The sequence below is a fragment of the Pelophylax lessonae genome, assembly GCF_965119305.1.
Source record: "Pelophylax lessonae genome assembly, chromosome: 4".
NCBI classification, from domain to species: domain Eukaryota; kingdom Metazoa; phylum Chordata; class Amphibia; order Anura; family Ranidae; genus Pelophylax; species Pelophylax lessonae.
This window is the reverse complement of record NC_138771.1, coordinates 27097434-27116675: the sequence shown is the minus strand read 5'-3', so window position 1 is coordinate 27116675 and position 19242 is coordinate 27097434. Positions and strand designations below refer to the sequence as shown.

The 19242-nt window shown below is 45.1% G+C and overlaps 1 protein-coding gene across 1 annotated transcript in view; it reads right to left on the bottom strand.

The window, feature by feature from the left end:
- ADAMTS17 (ADAM metallopeptidase with thrombospondin type 1 motif 17) overlaps nt 1-19242 on the bottom strand; it is a 540263-nt gene that overhangs the window by 482586 nt on the left and 38435 nt on the right. Inside the window, exon 2 of the mRNA XM_082253049.1 lies at nt 11261-11619. Within this exon, the coding sequence (XP_082109175.1) occupies nt 11261-11619 (359 nt within the window). The remainder of the gene's footprint in view (nt 1-11260; nt 11620-19242) is intronic.

Genomic DNA, 19242 nt, shown 5'->3' with positions numbered 1-19242 from the left:
ACAGATGAGAGGAGCCGAACCTGGAGGTCCAGGAAAGCTGACTGAGGGGGAGACACTGGAGACCCTGGGACCATGGTATTGTGAGTACAGGGACTCGTGTCAAGGGGCCTGTCCTGAGGGGGGCCACCCCACATGTAGGATAGTCAGTGGACAGGTGTCGGCAGTGAAGAGAAAGAGGATATTAGGGAGAGTGTCCTGAAGAGAATGGTCAGTTCACCAAGTCAACTTAGGAAAAGACTTAATCCAAATTCACCCATAGTGGCAGGCTGATTCAACAGCCTGGCTGTACCTGAAATAGGAGTCCTCAACCATTGTGCATAGTTAATTTGGAGAATCTCACTATTCCCTTCTCCTATCCCTAATTTATAATAAACACAAAACAACCAAATACCCCTGGACTGATTATTGGAGCGAGCCAAGGAAGGAAAAAGGAAAGACAAACTGTCATTTTTGTATGCTGGTAACTCAGGGGGGACCCGAAAATATAAAATCTGGCGTCTTCACGGGGGCAGTGCTACATAACCATGTAGATGAAGCAATTTTTGTGGAAGAACTGTGATTTACTTGAGAGGTCATAAATAACCGACCGTGATAAATTAGATGTGAACCCAAGCTTTTCCAACCTAATAAGGCATTGAGATTTAGGATGTGGTGGTTCACGTAGGTCTGATAGGTTCAGTCCTAAAGAAATAGTCAACAAACTCTGGGGCAGACTAGAGCATCCACCAAAAAAGAAAACAAAAAAAAGAGGGAGTTAGCCCAAAACTGATAATTTGGCTTAAAAGGTTAATCAATAGGAAAAAAAATAGGAAAATATTTTACATCTGTTGAGGGTTCCATCACCCTATGAGGTATAACGCGTGGTTGGAGAAAACCCTGCCCCTACGCAGGACAAGGTTGGTCACTCTCGATGCCACGGGGGTCCAAATTCTGGGTCCTTCTGGATCCTATGCTGGATTCTCAGATGAATTTTTGAAGTAGGCAAGTTTAAATATATCTAACAAAAGCCAATCAGTAGTCTGATCCACAGAGGCACCCATTGTCACATGTCTAAGGATAGGTATGGTTTTATGAACGTCAAATTTCTTTATTTCACCATAAAGTAACACGTTTTTGCAAGCACTACCTGTAAATCTTCCAAAAAAAAAAAACAGAACAACTTCCAATATACCATGACTAACTGCTGAGTACTGCTTTCTGACCTTACATGCAGTGTATTACTTCCGGTGCAGTTGCTACCTGGTACCAGTATCGAACTTGCGGGCACGTTGTGCCTCAGAATGGCATTCTTTAGTCCAACATCGGTAGCGCACACAGAGGGGGTGACAATGTCACCACTTCAAGTCAGTAGGTGAATAATGTCACTCTAGGACAAGTGAAAATCACAAGAAAATTAAATGTGGATCACAATGTAAAATTACATAGATTTCCAAAATAGAGAAAGTCTCAGCAGTACATGAACAGCCAGGGCAGCCATCAGAAATTTTGAGGCCCCTTACACATTTTTAGGCCTGGGCCCCCCCCCCTCCTGGCCTGGGCCCCCCGGGCCTGACCACCAACATTCCCCAGGACCCGCCTACCATGTCGTCATCCTCCTCCTCCTGTTCCATGTCCTCCTGCATCCCATGTCCTCCTCCTCCTGTCCCATGTCTTTCTGCATCCCATGTCCTCGTCCTCCTGCATCCCATGTCCTCCTCCTCCTGTCCCATGTCTTTCTGCATCCCATGTCCTCTTCCTCCTGTCACATGTCTTTCTGCATCCCATGTCCTCGTCCTCCTGCATCCCATGTCCTCCTCCTCCTGTCCCATGTCTTTCTGCATCCCATGTCCTCCTCCTCCAGTCCCATGCCCTCCTGCATCCCATGTCCTCCTCCTCCAGTCCCATGTCCTCCTGCATCCCAGGAACATAAAGGTGAACAGTTCTAGTAAATGCCGCTCCTCCTGTCCAGGAGTGAACAGCTGGAGAACAGGGGAGGGTTGGGCCTACAGCTGTTTGTGAGGGCTAGTGAGGGGCAGGACCCCCTCACATAGTGCCAGTCTGCTGAGAATGGCGGAGCTTGCAATTGAATGGTATTGCAAGGACAGGTGGCAACCCTACCGTGTTTGGGGCCCCTCGGGACGCCTGGGCCCCCTACATGTGTATGGGCTGTACCCCCCTGATGGCAGCCCTGTGAACAGCTACATGCAAGGGCTGTACCAAAAGTAATGCAAAAGTGGGCATAACTTGTTTTTATTAACTTACATAGCTCGTTCAAATCACATGTTGGTAGAGTAACTCTTCTTCCATAGTAACTAGGGATAGACCGATATGGTTTTTTCAGGGCCGATCAGGGCTGTGGAGTCGGTAGATAAATGTTCCGACTCCTCAGTTTTTTGTGCTTCCGACTCCCCGACTCCGACTCCTCTGTATTAATATGTATTAATCTTTCGACACTGACTTGGGTGGGTGGCATTGCAGTAACTATTCTGGCCACATCACTAACGATCTCTGCATAAACAAGGATGGCTTTTTCAACAGTAAGTTTTGATGAGCGATCATACTTTTCAACTTCTTTTAGTGCTTTATAAAACTCCTGTTGGAATTTTTTTTATTTGGACATTTATGCGACGTCGCTTTCCTGTAGCAACTACCCTTTTGTCCAAGAAGGAATCAAAGTCTAATTCTTCGAAGAAGATGATCCTGAGTTACCACTATTGCTTAAAAGAACTTCATCCTGTGGAGGTATTTCAGGTCGTAATCCCTTCATGCAAACTGCTACATCAAAGGGCCTTTTTCCAAGTAGCAGTCTGTTCACTGTTCAACAAAAGTCGGCTCATTGGGTCGACATAAATAGCCGCTAACAAGATTTCATTTTCCAGCAAAAGACTCTCTCTTTTCATCATTGAAGATGCAATGCCCTCAGCTATTAACCCTCTATTTTTTTTCAGGCGATATAACAGGCTCTTCCATTCCAAGAAGAATTTACCCGGGGTTAGATCGTCACATTGCAACCTCTTGGTGACAGTGAAGATGTGAGAAAGAAGGTTCTCCAGCTCTTTTGTTTGTGTCCACTGGCTTTCAGTTAATGCAAGATTTTCATTGTCCATTTCTTCTATGAAGTCTTTAAGTTCAAGTAAACGCTTTACCATTAAGTGCTTCCCCAGCGAGTTGTTTGATCCAAAATGGCTCCTTTTCCTGCACGTCTTTTCAAAATTGCATCTGTTTTCGGGGCCCTGGCTGCAACAGTTACTTGCCGTAATTTGCCGATTAGTGTAGCTGCACGGCGATCTTTTAATCCATCTCTTATGGCAAGTTGCAGTGTAGGAACAGCACATTGCATATGATGAATAGTAGCAAGCTTCAATGCTTCTTCAACAAAGTTGTCTAAAAAAATGTCAGCATTCTCTTCAGGTTCTAAACTTTCTCCAATACTTGCAGAGCTGTCTTCCTCTAACTCTAATATCTGTTACTTTCTTCATCTGCGTTCATCTTCTCAATTGTGCTCAACATGTTAGAAGCGTTATCTGTCACAACACATAAAATCTGTTCCTTTGTAATTTCAAAATCTTCTAGAACACCCTCCACTAACTTCTGAAGGTAATCACTGGTGTGATGTGCCTGAGTGTGCTTTAAGCCGAGGGTCCGTGTTATTGTTTTGTTATTTTCATCCACAAATCTAACATTAATAGCAAAATAATTGACTCTGTGACGTGTGCATGCATCCATTTTAAGGAAGACAAAACGTCCTTTCAGAACTTTCTGTAGATCTTCCTTTTTACATTTGGCCTCCTCAATTATAAGTTTCCTTATACTAAGTCATTAATTATAACTTTTTGTGAATTGGGACATTTAAACTTGCTTTTTTTAAATTCCAATCTAAATTTAGTAGAAGTCAGAGTTGGTGCATTGTTTGCCGACTCCGACTCCAGGTACCCAAAATTTCCTCCGACTCCTCGACTCCACAGCCCTGGGGCCAATACCGATATTTTGGTCACAACGTATTGGCCGATATTTTGTAAATTTAAAGTTTTGAAAAATAAAGACAACTGTTGACACAAATCTGGTACTGAACATGTTAATTTTTGTTTAATGCTTAATGGCTGGCTTGCTGGCACCCTGTGGAGGGTGGCTGGCTGACACCCGGTGGTGGGTGGCTGGCTGGCACCCTGTGGTGTGTGGCTGGATGGCTGGCACCCTGTGGTGTGTGGCTGGATGGCTGGCACCCTGTGGTAGGTGGCTGGATGGCTGGCACCCTGTGGTAGGTGGCTGGATGGCTGGCACAGGGGCTGTGGGTGGCTGGCTGGCACAGGGGCTGTGGGTGGCTGGCTGGCACAGGGGCTGTGGGTGGCTGGCTGGCACAGGGCCTGTGGGTGGCTGGCTGGCACAGGGCCTGTGGGTGGCTGGCTGGCACAGGGCCTGTGGGTGGCTGGCTGGCACAGGGCCTGTGGGTGGCTGGCTGGTACAGGGCCTGTGGGCGGCTAGCTGGTACAGGGCCTGTGGGCAGCTAGCTGGTACAGGGCCTGTGGGTGGCTGGCACCCGGTCTGTGGGTTGCTGGCTGGCACAGGGACTGTGGGTGGCTGGCTGGTACAGGGCGTGTGCGTGGCTGGCTGGTACAATGCCTGTGGCTGGCTATACAGGGCCCTGTGGGTGGCTGGCTGGCTCGCTGGTACAGTGCCTGTGGCTGGCTGGCTGGTACAGGGCCTGTGAATGTGGGTGGCTGGCTGGCACCGGGCTGCTGTGGGTGGTTGTATGGCTGCGATACACTCCCGCGAGACTAGTTCCGACTCCAGATGAGGCTGTCCAAGGCGAGGGAGGCGGCCTAAGAAGGAAGAATGATGTCACAAAAATATCTGCAATATCGACCAGTTCCGGGGCCGATACCGATATATCGATGAAAGCGCATATCGGCCACCTATCGGCCTTGCCGATAATCGGTCTATCCCTAATAGTGACTCCTATTTTTAATATTTTTAATTGCAGGGAAATAATGGATTCCAAGCCGAAGCATCGTGCCATCATTGGGTTCTTGATGGAGGGGCACAAGTGGTCTGACATCTACATAAAACTACAGAATGTTTATAGAGATGACACCATTGAGAAGAGCAATGTCTTTGCATTGGTGACCCCTATCAATAATGTCATCTCCGTAAACATTCTGTAGCCTTTGAAGGATAGTGGACAGCCTGCATCCCTCCTTCATCAAGAACTCAATTACAGCACAATGCTACATTTTTTTTTCTTTCCCTGCCATGCTAGCTACTGGCAACATACATGCATCTTATCTCTTACCTGTCTACCTCTAACAACTATCTCACTGATGCTGTAGAATTTCATTTGGTGGTGCCTTCATGGACTTGACCAATTTTTAATGACTTTTCATTCATGTACCATGTCATTTTTTTGTAGAATGAATGTTCTATTTCCAGAATAACTTTGGCATGTAATTGCACAAAAGACTCTTTCTTGACCAAGAGTGAATTCAATGACTGGAAATTTCTTCACGCTCATTAGATTTGACAAAAAATGTACTATCCTTGTCCTCCTAATTTTTTCACTCAATCTGCTTGAAACCAGTTGCTAATTCTTCCCCTTTAACTCTTAGATAATCAAACAAATGCTCTGAAAATGACAATCGTCTCATGAAAATCTACAGATTTAAGGCCAGTTTTAGGTACAATGATTGACGATTGCTGTAAAAAGCTGTTGTATTAAAAGACAGCTTCTGTAATGTAGCTTAGAAACTGATTTCCAAACAGAGAAGCATAATGCGGAGTATGAATACAAACCTAAATCTGACCAAGGAGGTAGATGTATTTCTTTGCCGTGGATTTACAACCAAGTTTTACGAATGTCTCCCTTTTCTAATATTAACAGTTTGTCAGAGTTAATGTATCTACTACACATTTTCACATGCTTTTTTTTTTTTTTTTTTAATATAAAACTGTGGGAAAGTCAGGTAAATAAGATTATCTTAACTGCTTTCAAGACTTATCAAGTGCAAGGCAACAGAAACCATCAACTCTGACTCACTGATTAAACAGTTTTCCCCAACACTATCCATCTGCTAAGGGTCTAGAAAAAAAGAAGATTACAAATAAGTGCCATTCAAGTATAGGAGGGAGAGTTGGAGTCAATCTACGGCCATCATCTACCATCACCTTTCTGAACCTTTTTACCAGTGGAACCCTAGAAATGATTTTTAGATCTCAGGGAACCCTCTGCTAAAATCTTCTAAAATCAAAAGCATCAGTGGGAAGAAGATTCTTTAAATTGATGCTCCTTACACTGGTGGTCAGTGGGAAGAATGTTCCTTAAGCCTCGTACACATGCAACGAATTTCCGCCGACCGGTTGTCCGTCTTTTGTCCAGAGTGGTGGTATCATAGAACATCACCAACCACATGAGTATATCAATAGTGATGATCAGTTCATGAGATTCACCAACTCCGCAAGTTTATTAGCCTGAATATTTCCCTGAAGATTTATGGGATTGGTAGAGAATCACACAATTTTTGAATACAGGTAATCATTACTAATTAATTGTATGATTATCTTCAGATTGGGCAGCTCTCCATTGAAGAGTCGTAAGCCTCGCACACACGCAACGAATTTCTGCGACCGGTTGTCCGTCTTTAGTCCAGAGTGGTGTCTGTTGGTTGGAATGTGCTCTAGACTGCACACGAATTTTCCCGTACGACAGAATTCTACTTCAGAAGTGATGTCACGTGTTGGATTGCTTTCTATGTGTTCTTTCATCTCTGAGCATGCCTAGTCTTGCTCATAAGATTTTTCCCCATCGAAATCTGTACTAATGAGATGAAAATCGGACGTGTTTTGATGGTCGACAAAAATTATATAGCCTGCACACCAGAATTTTTTCGGCCGAATAGTCGGAGTCGATTGTCGGAAGCATCATACTAACAAGCCGAAAATTGGTAGATTGGTCATCGGACGAAATTTCCCGGCCGAATTTCTACTCGTGTGTACGAGGCTTTACACTGGTGGTCAGTGGGAAGAATGTTCCTTACACTGGTGGTCAGTGGGAAGAATGCCCCTTAGATTGGTGGTTTGAGGGAAGAACATCTTTTACATTAGTGGTTCATGAGAATAATGTCCTTACATTGGTGGTTAGTGGGAAGAATGTGCCTTACATTGGTAGTCAGTTGGAACACTGTCCATTATGTTGGTAGTCAAAGAGAGGAATGTCCCTTACAATGGTGGTTACTGGGAAGAATGCCTCCCTTACACAGGTCATGAGTGGGAAGAAGCTCTCTTACATTGACGGTCTGTAAGAAGAATGGCCTTTCTAAGGATGGTTAGGGGAAAGAATACCCCCTTACATAAATGGCGATTGGGAAGAATGCCTCTTACATTGCTGGTTGGTGGGAAAGATTGACCCCTTATATTGGTTGTCAGTGGGAAGAATGCACTTCTTACACTAGCGTTCAGTGGAGAGAATGCCTCCTTACATTGGTGGTCAGTGGGAAGAATGCCCCTTACAGTAGTGGTCAGCAGGAAGAACGCCCCTTATATTGGTGGTTAGTAGGAAGAACGCCTCTTATATTGGTGGTCAGCAGAATGAATGCCCCTTTCAGTAGTGGTCAGACTGTCCCCTTTGATGGCAGCTATAAACACAGGTGTGATACCACTTGCTCTACCAAGTGGCACCGGACACAGAACTATCTAGACACCATCAAATGGGAAGTCCATCAGCCACAGCTTAAGGAACGTTGTGATGTCACATTCATTTCCTAAGACATCAAACTGTTACCACTTCGATCAAGTTAAATACACTCACTTTCTGTAAAGAAAGAAACTGGGGTTTTGAAGAAAAAAAAAATCAGATTCAATAATAAAATAGCTATAACTTCAAGGTATCATTTTTTACGACATTTTAAACCGGTATGTGCAATGTAAGGATTTAGAGGTTTGTACGAAGTTGCAAAAATGTTATTATTATATCTAGCTCTCTAACTGGAAGGAGCTTATCTACCAAAGTCATCCTTATCAGAGATCCAGAAAAATTTAAAAAAAACAGAGACAGTTAGGAATGTAGCACCAGAGCCATTTGCCAATCCATACTGACATCTGTCATACCAGGAATGCTTACCACTCCCAACATAAACATTATCATATGACTTCAACCCACTTGTTGGTGTCAAACTGAATTAAATAATGAATCTGTCTCCTAGATATGTCACAGTAGTAAGTAAAAATTGATAATATAAGACGTGTTCACCATGTTAGTATATTAGGTTTCTTTACCCGTAGGGTCCAATCTTCTGTTTGACAGCCTACTTTTACAATTTTATCCTCCGGCGAATCAATTTTACTACGTATGGCACCTGCTCCTATGGGGTTCCAAGGATTTTCTAGGATTTTCAAGTAGGAAAGATTTACAATCACTGGTACTTACTAACAAGTCTTTTCTTGCCATTAGGGATGATGTTGTTTGTTCGTTCCGAACCCAGAAAACATCTGTCATTCCTGGGCTAATAACCTTTGGGTGGGTTAGTAACCAATTTGAAGCTGATGTTAACAAAAAGGGATGGGGATGTTTGTGACATCATTGTCCTAATACAGCCACACAGCTAGAGTAGGCTCAGGAATGACAGGTGACTTACAGGTTTGGACCCAAACTTGCTCAGAACAAACAAAGGTTCATTCTTACCTGCCATACAAGCAAAATTGGCATTTGGACTGCAATATTCATGGGCATACACATGGTTTGCATAACTATATTTTTTATGAATACTCTTTGAAGGATCAGGACCCTTTGGATTTTTACTGGCAGGGCATTTGGATTCCTCAAAGAAACATCGAGTGAGGACAGAAGAAAAAGACCAAGTGGTCCATCGTGTATGTGCCTCTTTATTTATTTTTTAAATTTATACATTTTTTTGTTTGTTTAATTTTAAACTGTTTAAGTGCCGGTTCACACTACCGAGGCACGACTTCGGGGGCGACCTGTGAAGTCGCATGCACCGCGACTTCGGCGCGACTTGCACGGACTTCATATAATGAATTTCAATGCAAGTCGTTTCTGGTGTTGCCCCGAAGTAGTACAGGAACTACTTAAGTTGGAGCGAATTGTGTCGCTCCTATTAGAACGGTTCCCGTAGCACTGCATGGGCCGCGACTTGTCAGGCTGACCAGTCGCGGTAGTGTGAATGGGCACTAAATCTACTTACTGTTGACTGACTCACTACCTCTGCTGGAAGTGCATTTCAAGCATCAACTACTCTTTTCAGTAAAATAATACTTTCTAAGATTAGTTGTGAACTTTCCTCCTGCTAGTTTAAAGTCACGTGCACATGTTCCTAATCTTGTCTTCATACTGAAAATCCTGCCCTCCTGAACCTTATTCACACCCTTTATGTATTTAGAGGTTTCAGTCAAGTCTCCCCTTTCCCTTCTTTCTTACAGACTGTACATCTTAAGTTCCTTGAAGTTTCTCCTGATGCGTTTTATTCCCCAGACCCTTCATCATTTCATCCCTGGAGTCATTCTGTCTCATCAATATCTTTTTGTAAGGGAGGCCTCAAGAACTGGACAAAATCCTCCCAAAACTAGCCCAGTGTTTATACGCAGGGCTTTTTTTCAGAGGGAACGCGGGGGAACGCAGTTCCGGCACCTCCAGCAGTGAATGTATGTAATGGCAAGGGGTGCTGGAGGGTCTGTTAACCACTTTGCCACTGCTCACTAGAGCTCTACTGCGGCAAAGTGGTTCGTTATCGTTTGGCGACGTAGACCTACGTCACCAGACACTCCCCTTTCTCGGCGGCGCGCCGCCGGAGGCTCGCTCCCGCTGTATTCAGTCACAGTGGGAGTAGGGCCAGGGGAGGAGCGGCGGTGATCACCGCCGCTCTTCCAAGATCGTCGGGGAATCGAGTGTGGAGATCCGCCTGCTTGTGTAAACAGAGCGGGCGGATCTCCTAAGTGATAGACCGGGTCAGATTGCAGGGTTCAGCATAGCTGAACATGCGATCTGTCCTTGTGTCACTCAGTCACCTCCCCCCACACACGTTAATAAGCACCAGGCATACATTAACCCCTTAAACACCAATAAAAATTAACCCCTTCCCTGCCAGTGTCATTTTTACAGTAACCGTGCTTATGTATAGCACTGATTACTGTAGTAATGTCACTGGTACCCCCAAAAGTGTCAAAAATGTCAGTCAAGGGTCCGAGCTGTCCGCCGCAATGTCGCAGTCCCGCAAAAAAAAAATAAATAAATAAAAATAAATCGCAGATCGCCGCCATTACTCGTTAAAAAAAAAAAAAAAAAACATTTTTTTTTACCAAAAATATGTAGCAGAAAACAAATTGGCCTAAAATGTTAAAAAATTTAGATTTTTACATTTTTTTGGGGGGGGAATTTCATATAAAAAAAATTGGAAAAATATTATTTTTTCAAAATTGTCGCTCTTTTTTTGTTTATAGCACAAAAAGTAAAAATCGCACAGGTGATCAAATACCACCAAAAGAAAGCTCTGTTTGTGGGAAAAAAAGGACGTAAATTTCGTTTGGGTACGGCGTTGCATGATCAAGCAATTGTCAGTTAAAGTCGCACAGTGCCGAATCGCAAAACGTGGCCTGGACGTAAGACAGCAAAATCCTCCGGTGGTAAAGTGGTTAAGTTCCTTGAAGTTTCTCCTGATGCGTTTTATTCCTCACACCCTTCATCATTTCATCCCTGGAGTCATTCTGTCTCATCAATATCTTTTTGTAAGGGAGGCCTCAAGAACTGGACAGAATCCTCCCAAAACTGGCCCACTGTGTATACGTGTGAATTAAAGCTGGCCATCGTGGGATCGAAATTTGGCAAGTCAGCAGTAACCAGCCAAATTTTAATCCACGTGTGGCTGTCCATGTTCAACAGAAGTCAATTAATAGATCAACTTCCACCAAACGGGAATGTTGGAGAACAGTCCCACTGTTGAATACAATGTCTCAGCATGGGGGATTCCTTCATCCACCTCACTTGTGTGGATGGCCAGCTTAAGGACAGTGAAATATGATTAAAAAAGTGTAAAACTTGTAATTTTAAAAACACAAATCACAACTGACCTCTTTTCACAGCGTTCCTGTGCGATTCACATACAATGCCTATTGTGAATTGGCCCTAAATCAGCTGGACTCATGATACCTACATCAACCTCCAACATAAAATTGTTCATAGTTCACACAAGATCTTGTTAGGAAATATGTAGCTGAGATGGAACTACAAATGACACTAACGTAGATTTCGATTTGCATAAGAACAAAAACATATACACACCAGTCCTGTGCACGCACTCAGTGATGCAAAAGACCCATTATGGTTCAGAACTTCTCCAGTATAGAAGCAAAGATCTTTCACAGGGATCCTGGTCTGGACGTTCTCTCCAAGCTTCGTTCTCTCCTCTACCGTGAATCCTGAAGCCAGAAATTGGAGGTTCCTTTGTAGGTGCAAATGTAAATTTTGACCCAAGGCTGGTAGATGGATGTACATATTGTCTGGGTGGCTTCCTACACCTGTTGTAACAGAGCGCGGCCTTCGGATGTTAGAAAAGTCTGACTCATCTCCTTGCAGAGGCACCTCTCCAGCCCATAATAACTGCGGGATCACAACTTCGACTTCTGGGTCAGAGCTTTCAGCTGCAAAACAAATTGTGATTCACATATGAAGGTGATGTCAGTAGCTACGATGTTTTTCCAACCAGTCACACTACAGCCAATACAACGTGCAAGTCTCACAATAAAGTACTTGTATCAGCCAAATAAGAAATTCTATGTTCTGGGGCAGCGACTGTCAACCTTTTTTCAGTTGTGGCACTCTTTAAAAAGTATGCAAAACTGTGAGGCACACTAGTCCAAAACATAAAAAATGTAAAAGGTTATTAATAGGAAACCTGAACCTGGCGTTTGAGAACTGCTTGCCTCCTCTTTGAATGTGCGGCCTCACATTAATGCCCTGCTCTTCCCCCCCCCCCCCACACTGTATCCAGTGCCATGATTTTAAAAATTATATCACCAAACTGCCACCTTAATAAAATTCACTTCACATCAGAATCCCCCCTTTACATTAGAGGTCCTCCCATCACATTAGAGCCCCCTTCACATCAGGTCCCCCCCCCCCATTATGTCAGGTCTCTCCACCACATCAGTGTCCCTCTACACATGAAAGCCGCCCTCTATCACATCACCCAATATATGAGTCCCCTATGACATCAGAGTTCCCCATCACATCAGAGCCACCCAATCACACAGCATCCCCTACAATCACAGAGACCTCCAATCACAAAACTCCCCTAATCCCACAGTCTCCTCTTCACTTCAGTGCCCTACCAGCAGCTTTCCAGAGGCCAAGAGATGGAGGAGGCCCGAAGGAGGCAGACTCCCGTCTTTTTATGAATGCTGGGGGCGGCTTTGCATGCAGTCTGCCCTGGATCATAGTCATACATTACCAAGGTGCAAACAAGCTGGCTGCTATCACTATAGTGACATCGGACAATACTGACTCCAAGGAAACACTAAATCGTCTGTAGCGACGGCTAGAGGATTCCGGAACTGAATACTTATAGCAGGAAATGGGAGTATACCCCCATGGACTGCCCCATAGTCTAGTGTCCTACTCCTGTAGAAGGCAGTATAAGTGTGGAACACCGTGTATATATGTGGGTGGGACTTCCGTATGCGTTCACTTCTGCGCGCGAGCTAACGGGGACAGGGCGCTTGCATTTATTTTTTTGTCCCATTTATTTAAAAAAAAAATAAAATATTTGATCATTTTTATTCCTATTACAAGGAATGTAAACATCCCTTGTAATAGAAATAGGCATGACAGGTCCTCTTTATTGTGAGATCTGGGGTCAAACGGACCTCAGACCTCATAACTACACTAAAAAAAAAAAAAAAAAAAAATAGGCCCTTTAAACCGGTTGCTGTCGATGCGGTCCTCCATGACCATAGAGTCGAGTGAGGGCCATCTTGCCCTCACTCAACTTCCTGTCTCAGCGCATCCGGGACCAGATTGTTTTCCCCGTTGCCAGCAGGTCCGGTAAGTGGGGAAAACGGTGGGAGGGACACGGTGGGGGCACCTTTTCCACCGCACCGTTAAGGGTGATCCCGCTGGGACCAACCTTAAGTGAAAGCCGATCGCCTGCCGTTTTTAAAAATATCAGGGTTATGGCAGCTACCTGCTGCCATAACCCGGGTATTTAGCTTCAAAGTAGCGACATAAATCGACGGCGGACGGTCGGTAAGTAGTTAAATGCATTTTGCACTGTTTTTGGCACTTTTCTAAACATTTTTGGGCTCGTCTTCCTTGGCTTATATGGGCGCAGTGCAGTGCATTTGAAGGCGTCTATAGCACATTAACCGCATTTGCAGTGCAGAAAAATGCAGCATGCTCTACTTTTTTTTTTTTTTTTTTTTTTTTTTAACTGCGCTGAACTGCACTGCAATTATGTGAACTATGCCCATAGGCTTACCTTGATTTTGGGTGGTCTATGCAGTTGGAGTGCAGTTCAAAATGCATCCAACTGCGTTCGGTGTGAAATGGCCCTAAGATGATACACAAACAAACAATAGCTGTTTAATGCGGGGGGTCAAAACATACATAGTAGGGATGCACCGAAATGAAATTCTTGGCCGAAGGCCGAATACCGAACGCGGTGTTTCGCATTTCTCTCTCATTTCTCTCTCTCTTGTCCTCTCATGTCTCTCTCTCTCTCTTGTCCTCTCATGTCTCTCTCTCTCTCTCTCTCTTGTCCTCTCATGTCTCTCTCTCTCTCTCTCTCTCTTGTCCTCTCACTCTCTCTCTCTCTCTTGTCCTCTCACTCTCTCTCTCTCTCTCTTGTCCTCTCACACTCTCTCTCTCTCTCTTGTCCTCTCACTCTCTCTCTCTCTCTTGTCCTCTCACTCTCTCTCTCTCTCTTGTCCTCTCACTCTCTCTCTCTCTCTTGTCCTCTCACTCTCTCTCTCTCTCTTGTCCTCTCACTCTCTCTCTCTCTCTTGTCCTCTCACTCTCTCTCTCTCTCTTGTCCTCTCACTCTCTCTCTCTCTCTTGTCCTCTCACTCTCTCTCTCTCTCTTGTCCTCTCACTCTCTCTCTCTCTCTTGTCCTCTCACTCTCTCTCTCTCTCTTGTCCTCTCACTCTCTCTCTCTCTTGTCCTCTCACTCTCTCTCTCTCTTGTCCTCTCACTCTCTCTCTCTCTTGTCCTCTCACTCTCTCTCCCTTGTCCTCTCACTCTCTCTCTCTCGTGTCCTCTCACTCTCTCTCTCTCTTGTCCTCTCACTCTCTCTCTCTCTTGTCCTCTCACTCTCTCTCTCTCTTGTCCTCTCACTCTCTCTCTCTCTTGTCCTCTCACTCTCTCTCTCTCTTGTCCTCTCACTCTCTCCCTTGTCCTCACGTGTCTCTCTCCCTTGTCCTCACGTGTCTCTCTCCCTTGTCCTCACGTGTCTCTGTCCTCTCATGTCTCTCCTTACCTCCCTCCCTCCCATCTGCAGAGTCGATGTTTGCTGTATGGCTCCTGTGCCCTGTCACAGGCGGAGTACATTTGGTATCACTCCGCCTGTGACAGACCCCGGCGCTAAGCGGCTATACAGGAAGCATCCGCTCTGCTTCCTGTAGTGCCTCCGGCTATGTTTACAGTGATGCTCGGGGATGGCGGGTCGCCGGTCGGGGACCCGCAATCTGGGCCTACCAACCCACCATCCGCGTCATTAAAAACGTCATTGTTCGGCACAAATTTATTTGGCCTTTTTACTTATTCGGCCGAACACCGAAAGTGCTTTTTTTGCTATTTTCGGCCGAATAATTTCGGTTGCCGAACATTCGGTGCATCCCTAATACATAGACATCTACAAGTATGAGGTCTTAGCTGACCACAGAAACCTATAAACATAGTAAATGGGTCAAGACTCATAATAGAGAGCACATCTTAGCTACAAACATGACCTCTTTTTCCCCATGGTAGCTAGGTGTTACGTAAAGGTTTTTACATTTAGAAATTATTCAAACCCACATAAGGTCTTTTTTTTCACCCAACATAAAAAAATTGAGTTTTAGTACTTACCGTATAATCCATTTCTTGGGAGTCCATTGAGGGACAAAGATATTTATTATAGTCAAGGTATACTGCCACCTACAAGAGGATTGGACATTGGCAAACAGAATTAGCCACCCACAGAATAAGCCCTCCTCTACCTTGCATGCCTCAGTTTTGTGGTAAAGCTTTACTAATAGGCATGAACAAGAATAGAGGCAGGACGCCTGTTCCAAACGGACACCAAGAAATGGATTTCACAATAAGTACAAAACTCCAAATTTTCTCATTAAGGAACACAAGAATTCAGATACAGTCGGGACACCCAAAAGAAGCCCAATTGAGGGAAGTACAAACAAAAGAAAACACTAACAGGCCTCACTCCACTTGCAGTACCAATACCTGAATCTGAATGGATGGGATGTAGCCCCTTACTATATAAGGGGAACCTGCCACGACCAACGGGGAGAGCAAAAAGGATCAAGCTGATGCTACAGTCCAGTGTAGAGGTGGTCAACGGAGGGAAAGGACTCCACACAGAAGGGAAAACCAAACATGTTACTAACGAGAAGCTGAGCAACCAGAAACCATCAAAAACAGGTGGAACGATAACACACTACCAACCAAAGAAGAAAAAGGACCTACAATCTTGTGTGGTAAAAAGTAACAAACACTGTGAATAATCCCCAGAAGGGAAATATCTAGCTCAGAAAACAGGTCCAGGCAAGAATGGTCAGCTGGTCTACATAGGAAGGCCCAGGTCTAACATTTAAAGGGGTCAAGGGGATAAATCTCAATGACTAAAGGAGTTTGCCACGCCAGACAACCAACCTCGCTAACAGAGGTACACCAGAGACTATATAGCATTAGAACAACCCAATAGCTCATAAGGGCATGAAGAGACCACTGAGCCATTCAATAACACAAGGGATGATCCCCCCAGAGTCAACATGACAGAAAGAAGAAAGTGCATGGAAGACACTGCCACAAGGGTAGACAGGAATGAAAAGTAGGCCTCACCCCCAGACTGGTGCAATAGGAACCACCAAAGGACACAGAATAAAACAAGAAAACAGCCAGCCTAACCCCAACCATAGCCATGATTTTAGTAATCTCCTGATTCTCCCCCCCCCCCCCACTGCCTCCAAGTCCAGCGAAGCATGGAAACCCGCATCCAATTAGCATAAGTGTGAACCCAGCCTCAAGCCCTACTTGCTGGGGTTCAGAACAGCCAATCCAGGGGCAAGAGGAGTTAGGGGGAAGAGAGTGAGAATTGTGGATGCGGCGGGTTGGCGGGGTATGGCGGAACCTTTTTTTTTTAAGCCTGTTTTTTTCACTGAGGAAAATGAAAGAAGATTGCAGAAGAGTGCCTGCTCCTTTGCCGGCCAGACTGGGGACAGATTACTTGTCCTGCTTTGCTTTATAAAGTAGTGTGTTCATTGCAATTTTGATTTTTTTGGGGTTTACAACCACTTTAAGGACAATTCCATCTACCCTTCACCCACTGGCGACACGGGACCTTCATAAGGAAGGGAGCGGAGGCCAATATGGCCCAGATTTAACATAAGGACTGAAGCGAGGGGTGCCGGTGAGGAAAGAACCCAGACAAACTAGGAAGGATACAGAGTCCTGTGCAGTTAGAAATTTAGTCTGTGGGCTAAAAGGGGGATCTATGCATCAGAATGCTGAAGTGGGAAACTACCTAGGACCCACCAGGATGCATAATCCGTTCCAACTTCTAGAAATGACAACACGCCTTCACACAGGATTTTCAGAGGGGTTATCTGACCACAGAGTTCAAGCTCTACAAGCTGAGCGGGAGTCAGGCTCAGAGCCTGGGGGCAACTATAGAAAACACACAGAGGGCGCACCAACCTACTGCATTATCCCGAGACAAATAATTAGATAAAAGCATGGCAAGTAATGTACTCACAAAGACAGCAACAAATTGTGCATCACAGATCACTGTACATTCCATCCAATGTATCAGTACGTATGGGTGTAACAGTCACCGAAGACCCCGTGGGTTGATGCGTTTCGAGGAATTCCTCTTCTTCAGAGCCTGGGGGCAACCACTACAGAAGTAGGCGAGGACCTCAACCTAGACCCCCACTATGGCTTCCCATGACATTAATGATCATGGTGTCCAGAACAGGACCAAGTTAGATGCTCTTTGAATATGTAATCAGCATTCCAGCAGCACAACCATAAAGTTGCCCTGCACATCAGTATATACATCACACCGAGGGCCCAGTGTCAGTAGGGGGCCCCATGAGAGGCTACACACTACAGAAAGAAGCCAGGAACTTCCATGCAGGATATGCTGTGGTAGATATTTAAATGCCCACTCTATGTAGCTGAGCTGCAATTTGTAGGTGGGGCTTTGTGTGGCTGGAGTGTGGACACAGGGGGCCCCATGATCTCTGATTGCCCGGGGGCCCCATGAGTTGTCAGTCCACCCCTGATCACACCCACATGGGGGTATAAGTTTAGATGGTTGTAACAAACCATCAGAATTAAAGCGTAAGGCCAGGGAAGTGCACCCTAGCTGAGAAGAGATCCTTTTGGAGGGAATAAACCCAATGTGAAATGGCCTGACAAATTAAGGCCACTATCAACATAGGATGGAGAGAAGAACCAAATCAAAGTGGGATTTGAGGAGGAATTCTAACTGCCTGTCCGTAGAATCTTTAAAGGTAAACACAGATTCCACCTGACTAAGTGCCGGTTCACACTGCTGCGATGTGGGAACTCTGCAAATCCACTGCGGGCTCCCACATCAGACCCAACCCCCAGGCAGTTCACACTGCCATGTGCGTATCGCTGGGGGTGTCAATACAAAGTTAATGACACCCCCAGATTAGTTCGCATATCGCAGGGCGAACTGTCAATTCAGACAGGAATCAGATCGCATAAGTGTGAACACCCATACGATCCAATGCTGGTGCGGACCAAAAAAGGGTCCTGCACGACTTTGGTCCGAATGCGATGCAAATTCAGCCATACATTTGCATCACACAGGCTTTGCAGAGCGAATCACATGCAATGTCTGACATCGCTATGATGTGAACCGACACTAGTGGTGTTCCTGTTAACGTGGTACACTGGTTCCTGCACAGTAGGAATAGTCTGACAAATAAAATTTCTAGAATACTCTCAACAGGGGCCCAGGACCCCTCAGAGAGCTTCCAGTATGCATAGAGGAATACCTCAAATAGTAGGTGTAAGGGGAAGGTCTTTGTAACTCTAGGAGTGCTACAAGACCCAAGAAGGAGAAAGGATACTCTAATACAGGGTAGAACTAGGCTTGTGACGGTATCAGATTTTCATGCTGCGATTAATTGATTAAGGTTTTGCCACGGTATTATCACGGTATTCAATTATTAAATTTCTACCTCACTTGAATTTCATTGCTGAATTTAGGGGCTTTGGTTCACTTATGCACATTATTATATAGTCAGTCAGTACAGACTCTGTGAACCAGGCCTAAAATAGGCCATCAAGCAGTGTCTGGCCTAACTGGTGATAACTGGTCCTGGCGCTCGGCTCTGATCCGATGGCCTGGTCATTAAGAGGGCAAATCCTTGTGGTCAAGAAGTGGTTAAACCTGAAGGAGGTGTTGTTATTTATAAATTACTTTACTATTGCTTTAGGCCTGGTTCACATGTATGCGGGTTGGTGGCCCACATTTGCACAGGCATAGCAGACCATTGATTTGAACGGGCTGCTATGCCCTCATTTTCCGTAGAAAAAAGTTGCATGCAGCATTTTTTTAAATTCAGTGGCCTTGAAATCCATCCTGCTTTTGCACCATGCGACTAACCTGCAGTTCCTGCTCTGGCAAGCTTTCTGCGTTTTTTATATACGTGGGCACGGCATTTAAAAACACAGTTTGCGTGTGCAGCAACGGCAGGCAAGTCGCATGGTGCAAAAGCAGGATGGATTTCATGGCCACTGCATTTTTTTTAATTCTGCATGCACCTTTTTTCAGCCGAAAACGCAGGCATAGCAGCTCAAGCGCATTCAAATCAATGGGCTGCTATGCCTGTGCAAATGTGGGCCCCCAACCCGCATACATGTGAACCAGGCCTAAAGCAATAGTAAAGTCATTTATAGATAAAAACACCGGTCCTCCTGCAGGTTTAACCACTTCTGGACCGCAAGGATTTGCCCCTTTAAAGACCAGGCCATCGGATCAGAGCGCCAGGACCAGTCATCACCGGGTAGGCCA